General features: G+C 42.9%; 1 protein-coding gene across 4 annotated transcripts in view; it reads left to right on the top strand.

Moving 5' to 3' along the window:
• Positions 1-12,836, top strand: part of LOC311230247 (PHD finger protein 20-like) — a gene marked incomplete at its 3' end in the record, with an annotated part of 65,169 nt that overhangs the window by 25,798 nt on the left and 26,535 nt on the right. For all 4 annotated transcript variants that reach the window (XM_084316461.1, XM_084316462.1, XM_084316460.1 and 1 more), the window contains 5 exons: positions 2,361-2,445; positions 2,558-2,634; positions 3,199-4,060; positions 4,727-4,777; positions 8,308-8,574. In XM_084316461.1, coding sequence (XP_084172587.1) covers positions 2,361-2,445; positions 2,558-2,634; positions 3,199-4,060; positions 4,727-4,777; positions 8,308-8,574 — 1,342 coding nt within the window. The remainder of the gene's footprint in view (positions 1-2,360; positions 2,446-2,557; positions 2,635-3,198; positions 4,061-4,726; positions 4,778-8,307; positions 8,575-12,836) is intronic.

Raw genomic sequence — 12,836 nt, 5'->3', positions numbered from 1 at the left:
CATCCTACCCCAAAGATAGATTTTTTTGCTTATCACAACAGACATCCCCAGCGAATCCAATAACGGGTGAACAACAGCACTTCCTGTGTTACATGAACACATTTCCCCCCCAGCTTCCCACTGCCTGCAGTCATGGAAAACATAGACAAGTTGTTGAATTTGAAAATAGATTCCCAGTTCTAGAAAATGGAAAATGCTACATACTGTACCCAAAAGGTTTTGGAAATGTCATTGAAATTTGTTCACAATCCTTCTTTTATTCAACTTATCAAGCGCCAAAATCAAGGATTCAAATAATTTAGTTTTTGTTTATACCACTCGAAAAACATGTGTACATCATCATAACAAATAGCGTATAGAAATAATGATGATAAAATTTGGAATTGGGAACAACCTATTCAACCACAATTTATATCATTGAACATAAGATGCTTATAAAATTTGGAATTGGGAACAACCTATTCAACCACAATTTATATCATTGAACATAAGATGCTTATAAATATTGATAAAGGGAATTGTGCTATGTCATCGCTAGCGCAAATGTGTAGGAATTCTGCAAATAAACCTCAGATCCTGAGGTTGACGGTGATATCTGTCTCAGACCCTGTCTCTCCTCCAGGGGTTAGGGGTTAGAAGAACCTGTCACAAACACTGATATCTGTCTCAGACCCTGTCTCTCCTCCAGGGGTTAGGGGTTAGAAGAACCTGTCACAAACACTGATATCTGTCTCAGACCCTGTCTCTCCTCCAGGGGTTAGGGGTTAGAACATGTGACAAACACTGATCTCTGTCCCTGTGTCCACTAGGGCAGCGGTTCCCACCATTTTCAGGCCGCGACCCCCGAAATAACGGTGTCAGAGAGTGTTAATTTTGGCAGCTATTTTCATTTTAGTTTTAGTCTTAGTCATGTGTCAAGTGCTCCTTTTTCGTTTTCATCATATTTAGTCATCTTCATTTATTTTTCGTTTAGTCAGTTTTAGTCAACTAAATGTCTGAGCATTTTAGTCTTAGTCAGTTTTTGTCTCAATTTTGTCTTTTTTGTTTTAGTCTAGATTTTGTCGACGAAAACAGATGACATTTTTGTCTATTTTTAGTTAATGTACAAAAAATTATTATATAAATTATAAAACTATTTTTTTCTTTTCTTTTTTACAGCTATTTTATAATCCCATGGGACAATGCATTGGGAACTTGTTTCGCATGACGAGACGAGACCTACCCCCGTGAATATTATTGCGCGGATCGGAATATGGGCGCGCGTGTGGGAGCTTGCGCAAAATCACCCATATGTTTCCACGTCGTCCACGTCTGCCGGCTCACACCAGATTACAATACACTGGTGAACAGCATGCAATGCCAGTCTTCCCACTAACAAAGACACCAGATGTTGTCAGTGGCAACATGGCAGTGCCATGGCAAAGTTGAATACAATATTTAAATAATTAATAAGATTGCATGGACTGAAACACTGGATTCCGTGCTTGGACTGAAACACTGTCTTTATGGTTCGGTCGTTTGATTTCCTCGGGGAAATACTCTTTAAACCGTTCAAGAAGGGCTTGGAGGTGAGTTGTTATAGACATCTTCACTGTGTTCACACTCGGTTCATCTTCCTCCATAAATAAAGCTCTGGAAATCCGGCCCATTTCTACTCCAGCGCTCGAGTTTCCTCGTGAACGCTTGTATTTTATCATTGAGCGACAGGATGGTTGTGTTTTTACCTTGTAGTGACAGATTAAGTCCATTCATTTGAGCAAATATGCAAGACAAATATGCCAGCCCTGTTATCAAGTCGGGATCGGAGAGGTGGGCAGCGAGCTGGAATGCATTCTCCATCAGAAACAAGCGCGCCTCATCCCGCAGCTCAAACAGGAGTCGCGCGCAGGTATGACGTGCATTATGCAGGACAAAAGAAATCCATAGGCTGAATATGATTTATTATCAGCATTTTTGGTATTATTTTACATTTCAACAGCATTTCTTTGACCAGTTTAAGGTATATATATTTTTATAATTATAGGCCTATTTCACACATTCTATGAAATCAATACATTCTGGAAATCATCTCGCGGCTGCTCGAGAGGGGTCGCGACCCCCACTTTGGGAACCACTGCTCTAGGGGTTGGGGTTAGAACCTGTGACAAACACTGATCTCTGTCCCTGTCTGTCCTAGGGGTTGGGGTTAGAACCTTACTTACTTACTTACTTACTTACTTACTTACTTACTTACTTACTTACTTACTTACTTACTTACTTACTTACTTACTTACTTACTTACTTACTTACTTACTTACTTACTTACTTACTTACTTACTTACTGTCACAAACACTGATCTCTGTCCCTGTCTGTCCTCCAGGGGTTTCATGTAAATGAAAAGGTTCTTGCGAGCTGGTCCGACTGCCGCCTCTACCCTGCCAAGGTCCTGTCGGTCAATAAAGACGGTGAGCATCGGCGCCTCTTCGGTTGTTTTTGGTGCCTGGAGTGGTGGTGTAAATATCAGCCGGATTTCTGTAAACGCGCATCAGTCTGAGCTCCTTCCTCTTATTCCCTCAGCGTCCTACACGGTGAAGTTCTACGACGGAGTCGTCCAGACCGTAAAGGAGATCCATGTCAAACCTTTTGTTAAAGAGGTAAGCTCAGCTCACGCAGTGATTGTTGATACCCAGAATCCTTTGGGCCATGTGCTGACCGTGAAAACTGATACCGCATGTTACTTAATAATGGTATGTAGTAGCAATACGCAATAATTGTCGGCACATAGAAAATGCAGAATGCAAGATTCTTTTTAGCATTGATGGACTCTTAAAAGTTATAATGAATGGTTGATAATTGATGCTTCTCTGTGGAAACTCCATTTTCTTTTACCACTTTTTGACCATTTTCAATGTATTCTGCCTCCCAATTGGGCAACTCCCAAGACGTCTCTTTTTATCGGAAGCCTTTATCATCATTACATTGTAGAATTATGCTAATAATGGAATATGATGCATCAATTTGGTGACGATACAAGTTTACTAGTAATGGTGTTGGAGATTGCATATGCACAAAGAAATGTCCTCCAGAGGTGGCAATGTCCTGGAACGTTGCATACCGAGCCTTATTTGTCACATGGAACGTGTTCTGCTATGGGTTCTGGGTTAATCTTCCTGGCGTTTCCCTGGTATTAAACATGCCATCTTATCTGCCGCCAACAGAGGGGAGGCGCGGGCGCAGACCGGAAGACTCGGTCCTCCGACAGGACCGCCGTCAGGAAGGTCCAGAGCGGACGTGACCGCAAGCCCCAAGAGAACGGGCCGCCCAAGAACAAGAGGTCCAGACGCAGCACCTCTGACCAGGACGAGGACAGCAACAGTGAGGACGAGGAGGAGGAAGAGTGGGAGGAGGGGCCGGCGGATGGCGACAAGAGCAAGAAGACAAAGGACGTAGAGGGGGAGGCGGCTAAAGACACTGAGGCGGCTAAAGACACTGAGGCGGCTAAAGACACTGAGGCGGCTAAAGACATGGAGGCGGCTAAAGACACTGAGGCGGCTAAAGACACTGAGGCGGCTAAAGACATGGAGGAGGCTAAAGACACTGAGGCGGCTAAAGACACTGAGGCGGCTAAAGACATGGAGGCAGCTAAAGACACGGAGGCGGCGCCTGCCATCAAACGGGAGGAGGGCGAGGAGGCGGCGCCTGCCATCAAACGGGAGGAGGGCGAGGAGGCGTGGCAGCCGATAGAGCAGGACAAGCTCGGGGACGGAGACAAGGAGACGGGACTGTCTAATGGGGTGAAGGAGGAGGAGGAAGAGAAGGTGCAACAGGAGGAGAGCTCCTGCCATCTGAACGGAACGATAAAGAAGGAGGAGGTAGAGATGGAACTGAATGAAACAAAGCCATACGCGGAGTCGCCCAGTCAGACGACGGCGCAGGTGTCTGTCACCATGACAACCACCACCGCCACCACCACCGCCGCCGCCGCCACATCCAACGGTCAAGTGGAAGCTACGCCTGCCAGCCCCTCGGAGAGCTCTCAGCCCGCAGAGGCGGCTCCGCCACCTGCACCGCCGGTCAAACGTAAGTGGAGCAGCTGGAATATTTGGGAGGCTTTGTTTGAGTGTGATGTTGAATACAGAGAGTCTGGGGCACATTCAGGGGGGTTTCCCCGGCTTCCACAGAGGCTTGGGTGGTCACGTGGCCACGTGGTTTCTTTGCACTGGATTGAAGACGGATCGAACTCACTATAATCTCTAGGAATAAACGTGAGGCTAAGAACACGTCATACGTTTCTATATTTTTACATTATATTCTGTTGTTATGGCTGATACTGGGGCAGGATCAGCAAAGGGAAAAAGGAAAGAATTGACTGAGGAATGTAGAAAAGCTAAAAGGAACACTGATATATTTTCATTTCAAACCTTTATTTAAACTCGAAATGCAAACAAAAAGGCATATAAAATCACACGGCATATAAAATCACAACAAGGCGAGACAAAAGCAAGGATAACAAATCAATTAAAACACACACAACTTGATTGTGTCAAAATGTTATTGGGATGATTGTTGATGCCATTTGTTTTTTGCCTAGCCCTTTATCCATGGGAAAGAAATATTAAATATTTCACATTTTCATGTTGGTGGCAGGAAATAAACTCTTTGTTGTGTACATCCAAGATGGGGATACCCCGACATTTTCAAACATTGAGTGGCAGTTGATGTAAAATATCTTTTGATCTCTTCCAGCGGTGAGAAAGCAAGGTTTCCACAACCCCAACAGATTCAGCAGAGAACCATGTACGTATAACTCTGTTGCCTTTACTCAATTTATACCTCCTACAGTACCTACTGCTTTCACTGTACCCATATACTCTGTATGATAGCATGTACAACAGTGCTGTATATACTGCATATTTACATTTATATTTTTATATTTACTGCATATATATATTTGTCTGAATATGCCTGAATATATACTTTACTTGCTTGTACACCTGCATATAACACATAGCTTTGTATGATGGCATGTATAATAATGCTGTAACATATATAAATATATATTTATTCTCACTGCATACATACCAGTGTCTGTACTTACCTGCACATAGTCCTTTACTATATATATATATATATCTGTACATATCCTACTCTTACTAGTTCTCTTACTACTGTGATTTACTGTTACTACTACCATACTGTCCTTATACCTGTATCACTGTACATCTTGTACTACAACTCTGTACATGCATCTGATTAGCACTACACTCAGTAGGACTAATTTGTATATTTTGTAGGGCTGGACGGTATGGTCTAAAATGTATATCACGGTATAATTTGACGCATAGACGGTAACGGTATATATTGCGGTATATTAATTTATTTTAAAATGGCTAACGTTAGCCCGTTGCTGCACTAAAGCAAGTCTCCTCTCAGCCTCCTTAGCCAAATTGAAATGCCCAAACTATATGACAAGGTCCGTGAGCAAGTGGAGAAAAACTCAGTACAATTAAACACACTGCAAACGTTGAGTGAATCGTCAAGTAACGTTAACGTCATTGCTACTGCTGTGACTAGCTGCTCTAGTCTACCGGTCACAAGGTATGAAGGTATAATTAAAATCCCTATTGTAGCGCAAATTCATACCGTTTGTACCGTATACCGTTTATACCGTCCACCCCTATTTTGTACCCAGTTTAATCACCTGTACATCGTATATTGCTGTTGCATTTTACTGTTACATTTGCACTCAGGTTGGATGCCAAACTTATTTTCATTGTACTGTACTACTTGTGCTGTATAATAACAATACACAGCACTCCTAATATATCACTATTCACCAACACTCTTAATATATCACTATTCACCAACACTCCTAATATATCACTATTCACCAACACTCCTAATATATCACTATTCACCAGCACTCCTAATATATCACTATTCACCAACACTCCTAATATATCACTATTCACCAGCACTCCTAATATATCACTATTCACCAGAACTCCTAATATATCACTATTCACCAACACTCCTAATATATCACTATTCACCAGCACTCCTAATATATCACTATCCACCAGCACTCCTAATATATCACTATCCACCAGCACTCCTAATATATCACTATTCACCAGCACTCCTAATATATCACTATTCACCAACACTCCTAATATATCACTATTCACCAGCACTCCTAATATATCACTATTCACCAGCACTCCTAATATATCACTATTCACCAACACTCCTAATATATCACTATTCACCAGCACTCCTAATATATCACTATTCACCAGCACTCCTAATATATCACTATTCACCAGCACTCCTAATATATCACTATTCACCAACACTCATAATATATCACTATTCACCAGCACTCCTAATATATCACTATTCACCAGCACTCCTAATATATCACTATTCACCAACACTCCTAATATATCACTATTCTTTTTAGTCCTTTTAACAAAAAAACATTTTGTTTTCCGTCAGTTTTGGTTTTATCGTTTTAGAAACACAACATAAAATGTATGAAAAGCCTAAATTCATGAGCCTTATTTTAGTTTTCTTCTACTATACAGTAGCTCCCTGATAACAGTCTTCATGTGGTTGCAAAGGGGTCAGTCAATATACCTAGGAATTAGTGATGTTAAGATTCACCGATTCGCATCGGTGCACCGGCATAAACGTTCAAAATGCGAATGCACCGGTGGAAAAAGTGCGCATCGGCTACAATTCAGGTTGAACTCGCGATACATCTATTGTAGCGTCATTGCATCGGTAAAACCTGATTCATTCATATAATTTCCTCTCATCCACTTCTGTCAGCACTCAGCAGAGGCTATCTTTGATTCGCTACTACAGAAGGCGAGAGCCGCGTCACAGTTATCAACAAACGGGGAAGTCGAGGAGAAAGAGACACAGCGCACCGAAAAGTACACTACATACAAATCAAATGTTTGGGAATACTTCGGATTTTTCAAGAAAGACGGACAACTTGACAAATCGCAAGCAATTTGCGAACGATGCTGTGCCCCTATAAAGTACACAAGTAGTATGACGAACTTAGCGACGTACATAAAGAGGCGACATGGTGTGGATTCTACGTTCTGCCTCCTCCTCCCCTCCTCCCCGGATTCAGCTGAAGCTAACTCGGCTAGCGGCAGCAAGACTGGTGAGCAACATATAGCAGCTTTTTTTCACGCTCTGCTGGCTAACAAATCTACCCGTTCCCAAGACAATAACAAACGCTATCGGAAAAACCTGAAAGAAAGACATATGCGTTAAATTACTCTGTGAGGTGTTATGTCCGTGAGAGTGGTGTTTAGTTTACAGCAGCATATGACCAATAATAGTTTAAATGTCTTCCTTACAATCGTAAGCAGTTATGAAAGACCTGTTTGTGAAAGGCTATTTTTTATTGTTCATATAGAAATCACACCTGCTTTCTGCTCACTGCTGAGTTAGTCTACCTGCTGAAAGAGTGTTAAGCACATCAGCCTGGCAGACAGTAGTATGGGCATTGCACTATGGTAATTGTTATTTGCACATTGTTAATCCTGGGCAATGCATCCTTAAATTGTTCAACTGTGAGGTGTTATAAAAGTGTACTGTAAACTGGAGACCGAGAACACTACTACAAAGGACTTGTGAAAAGGCCTGTTTGTGAAGGGTCCAAGTGTTTTTTTAAGGTAAAAAAGAAACAGCATAATGGGATGCGCAGTACTAGTAGAGATAACCAAATATGTAAATCCCTTTTTGTTAATTTATGATTTGCTGCATATATAAATTATAAAACCAAATCCTATGTCATACCATAGAATTGTATCATTATTTTGCATCGCGTTGAATCGCATCGTATCGCCCCGAATCGCATTATGTTGAATCAAATCGTATCGAATCGAACTGTATCTCAACAGGGGTGAATCGTATCGCATACGGTGCTTCAAATGTATCGTTAATGTATCGTATCGAGATGTGCATCGCATCGGCCTCAGTGATGGAGATGCACATCCCTACTAGGAATACAACAGGTTAAACACATTTTCATTTCATCGTGACATGTTATTAAGAAGAGGTGGGCGTTCTGTAGTTCTGACATGTTATTAAGAAGAGGTGGGCGTTCTGTAGTTCTGACATGTTATTAAGAAGAGGTGGGCGTTCTGTAGTTCTGACATGTTAATTAAGAAGAGGTGGGCGTTCTGTAGTTCTGACATGTTATTAAGAAGAGGTGGGCATTCTGTAGTTCTGACATGTTATTAAGAAGAGGTGGGCGTTCTGTAGTTCTGACATGTTATTTACCCCGTTGTTTACCGTTCCAGTGTACAGAGTCATCAAGAACCAACCCCCCCCGGTCCTCTCCATCAACCTGGACCACAACCCGTTCAAATGCAGCGCTCCCGGCTGTACAAAGTCGTTCCGCAAGGCCAAGCTGCTACACTACCATATGAAATACTACCACGGCGAGGACCAGGCTCAGGAGGCGGACCTCAGCCCCAGCCGGAGCGTCCAGACCCGGGCCTCGGAGAAGCAGGCTGCCACCGGCCTGGAGAGCCCCAGGAGGCGACGCACCATCTCCGCCTCCACGCGTGAGTCTCGTCCTGCAGAGCTGGCATCTCCAGCAGCTCTAGATAGGATAGAATAGAAGTACTATTAGTGTGGCACAGTGGTTAGCGCTGCTGCCTCACAGCAAGAAGGTCCTGGGTTTGAACCCCAGCAGGGGGCCTTTCTGTGTGGAGTTTACATGTTCTCCCTGTGTTCGCGTGGGTTTCCTCCAGGTACTCTGGTTTCCTCCCACACCATAAAGACATGCATGCTAGGCAGGGACTACAGATGGAAACTAGCTAATTAGCTCAAATCTGGCACATTTACATTGATGTGGAAACTGAAGATGTTCATTAATGTGCACCGTCCCTGGGTAAAAAATAAATAAACAAAACTTAACTCAAAAACGTAATTGATCCCGAGGGAAAGTCAGCACCACAGATCACTCACAATGAACATACAGGTAGTCCAGAATAAGAATTAAGAGTACAAAGTCAGAGATATACATTCTAAAATATACAGTCCAAAAATGTACAGTAAAAATGTGAAATGTACAGGAAGTTATACAGGGATTTATACTGTTACTCTGTGCTCAGTGATCAAGGATTGGGAATTGATCGGATAATTTCCAGGATTTGAGATTTGTGAATGACGAGCTCTATATTAATGCACCATTTGCCATTTCATAACCAACATAACGAGGATACTTCCTCATCTCCAGGTTTCGGCAGAGGCTTTAGGAAAATCTGACACGACTAAAGGATTTACATCAAAATATTAAATTAAATTCAAACCGTTACTTATTCTCGAAAAGGTCAATTGAGGTCACCCTCATTTTCAATGTCGTCGAGACAGACATTTCATTGCATACATTTTTTATAATATAATAACTATCTAATATAGCACCTTTCACACATGGACCGCAGCCCAAAGTGCCCCACAGCAAATAGCATAAAATGAACATAGGCATAGAATTAGCATACAGTTGACAGAATAAAAGCAATGCATAAAGTGCAGACAGAAGAATAGGTATAAAAGTAGTGCAACGTAGAACGTGCAGAATTCAATGTATTCAGATTTAAATACGTGTTTCACACGAGAGCTGTAAACAATCGGCTGTTGCTTGGTTGCCGTCACACAAAATGAGTTCCATCACCTGTGGTAGTGAGCTAGCTAGCTAGCTGATGCCAAGTTAGCTATCCAACCAGGGAGAGACAATAAATCAGAAAACAAAAGGAGCTGAAAGAGAAGCTGAGGCAGCCATGACATGTGTTCCAGGTAAACAGTAACATCACTCACGTTACTAAGCCAAAAGCGAGACCGTATGATGAGGTAATAATAATAATAAACTTTATTTGTATAGCACCTTTCATACAAACATTGCAGCTCAAAGTGCTTCACAGCAGTAGAATAAAATAAAAAGACATCAAATAAGTATGAAACGAGCATAAAATAGATAGCAGCGAAATAGACAAAGTCAAGAGAAGGCATATGAGTTTTTCATATTAGGATCTAACATCTTAACTCAATCAGCGCCAGACCCGAGGATAGTCGGGTTAACTCGCCAACCGTTCAGCGCCATACCTGAGTATAGTCGGGTTTTCATCGTTATTTATTTTATTCAATATTTTTATTCATTTCAGGCACACGGACCTCTGGGTTACCACATAGGGAATCACTCTGAGATCGCTAGAGTGCAATACCGGCCACATCCTGCTAGGTGGCAGTATCGCCCATCCTTCAAACCCTTTTTTTCACACCCGGTGTTACATTTAATTCACTCTGGGCACAGTTTTTTGGGTCAGGCGAGTCTAGCGGTTCACTCGATCACATTGAAATGCGTCCAATGCCCCCGATGCATGTGTTGTGGTGGATTATGTTGGCGACACGATGGACACCAATACTGGAAATCGCGATCAGACAATTGGAATATTCTTTTTGGGGTACCTCCTAGTAAAGGTAAGGACTATATGTCATCAATCCTGCTTTGATCCAACCATGATTTCACATCGATCGCAACGACCATGTGTAACGTACTCCAAAACGTATGCCGTTGGTGACGATCAAAGCATCAAAAAACAACCCCCCCCCCCCCCCTTTCATGCATTCATGATGAAACAATACCTATCATATACATTTGATTTGGAAATAGTAGCGTGTCCAGACGAGCAACGCCAACACTTTTAGCAAAATGCACGTATTGCTCCATAGCTCCGTTTTCTGGAATTAGCCAGGATCACTCTGAAACTATACTTATATTCACCGCGGTATAACACGCAAACGTATACATGAAAAGAATTATTCTTTTTGGCGGCTGGGTGGCGCAGCGGTCTAAGCGCTCGTCACCAACGCAAGAGACACCGGTATCGAATCCGGCTGTCAGCGTTGCCTCCGGCTTGGCCGGCCGTCATACTGGCTCAATTGGCAGAGTCAGCGGGAGGGAAGCCGGTGGGGTGGTATTCTGGTCATTGTAAACAGCGACTCCTACAGGTCGGTCAGGGTGCCTGCACAGCAAAGAAGGGATATGTTGAAGGTAGTGTGACCTCCCACGCGTTACACTTCACCAATGAAAGTCCGCGCTGGCAGGTGAAAAGAGGTTGCTGGCTGTCTCCTATGTGACGGAGGAAGCATCTGATGGACTTCAGGACTCCCTAGACCGACCAGTGGGGGGCACATGCGAGCAACGACCAGGAAGGGGAGGGGGGAATTGGCACGATAACGATGGATAGTTGGTGTCAAATGAGCCATAGTATTGTATCCATAGCTATAATATAGAATATAGATATAACCCTGCAAACACTGCCACGCATCCCTATCTCTTAGAGCGGTGGCGCAGTAGCAACAAAGATGGGCTAGACCTGTGGCGCTGAAAGAGTTAACCATTATGTGGTGTTAGGGTCTCCAGCGACCCGTTTGAAGGTTATAATATGTAATAACTACCATGTAGTTGATTTTATTAGAACAAGGCTTTATGATATCCTCCACAACACATATAATATAATATTTTCAAATGGTGAAACATAGTTTTGCTGGGCTTATATTATAAGCATTCATGGCTATATCTCACGTTCTATGAAATACTGCAGAAAACGATAAAAACATATTTATACTGTAAGATTCTGATCAAACTGGCCAGTATCACGTCTTCGTCTGTTTGGCTCTCCATCCAATTCCTCTGCGTTGTGTACTTTTAATGGTCCTGACGTCTCCGATACTGGTAGATAAGATCCTTATCTTCCCCCATTAGTGCAATCCATAAACCATAATACTCCTCCACTTCCGTAAGAATTCGACACTTCGACAACGTGAGATACCTTGTGAGGAAAAGCGTTGTTTTATTTCTCTAAACAGAAACCTCATAATCAGATGTTATCAGATGTTATCAAATTGTATCGTCCTTGAAGAGTCTATTCTAATGATCTTTCGGTGTGTTCAGATTGTCCTTTTGTGATTCAGTCCAATAGTGTTCAGGCCTGTTCGTTAGCCTAAGACCATCCTCGTGGTAGCCGAAGCTACTGATGTCGTGGCATTCTTCCTCCCCCCCCCCCCCCCCCTCTCTCGTGATGAGAGGAGAGAAGGTCCTCTGTGTGATCTCAGTCCTACTCGCTCTCGGTCAGATTCTAGTCTGCCTTACACCCGGAAACACCGTCCGACTTATAGATGTTCGTCGTCGCAACGACGGCCCCGCCTTCTGGTTGTCATGCGACGTGTTGTCATGACAACTGAATAACCTTTAACACTAATAAACTCACGTTTCATTAAGATGAACCTCTCTCCCTCCTGTCCTGGGAGACAGTACACTCTAATCTCAGATGTTCCTCTAAGGAATTCATAACAAAACCCTCGCTGACGCGGCCTGTGCCTGTGAAACCACTGGTTCCACCACCGTTCTATCACCGTCTCCTGCTTCCATGCACATTTCGTTGTTTTACCATTTTGGCTGTCATCTCTCCCCAATCTATACATCACATACATTGAAAACCCACCATTTTCTCTCAATCCCCCCTTGATTCTTATCACCCCTTCAGAATCATAAATCATTATTTGGTTTTTTAATTAATTATGCCAAAAATAGCCTGTGGTTGAAGCAAACCAACCTCGTCTCTCGTGCACAAGAAACGAAGACGGCCCACGGTCAACCCAGTGATCCTGCTGCCTGATGTCTGTTTGCGCCCCCCTTCGTGCACAAAGGGAACCGAAACCGACCACCAAAACCAACAACATCCAACGACTCATAACCATTGGAGCCCCCCTGTCTGCTCCCAATAATTATATCCTGTTGTTCTACTGTTCTCCCTCTTATCTA

This window comes from Notolepis coatsorum, assembly GCF_963971535.1.
Source record: "Notolepis coatsorum genome assembly, chromosome: 6".
NCBI lineage: Eukaryota > Metazoa > Chordata > Actinopteri > Aulopiformes > Paralepididae > Notolepis > Notolepis coatsorum.
The sequence above is the reverse complement of the archived record's forward strand: the minus strand, read 5'-3'. Positions and strand labels throughout refer to the sequence as shown.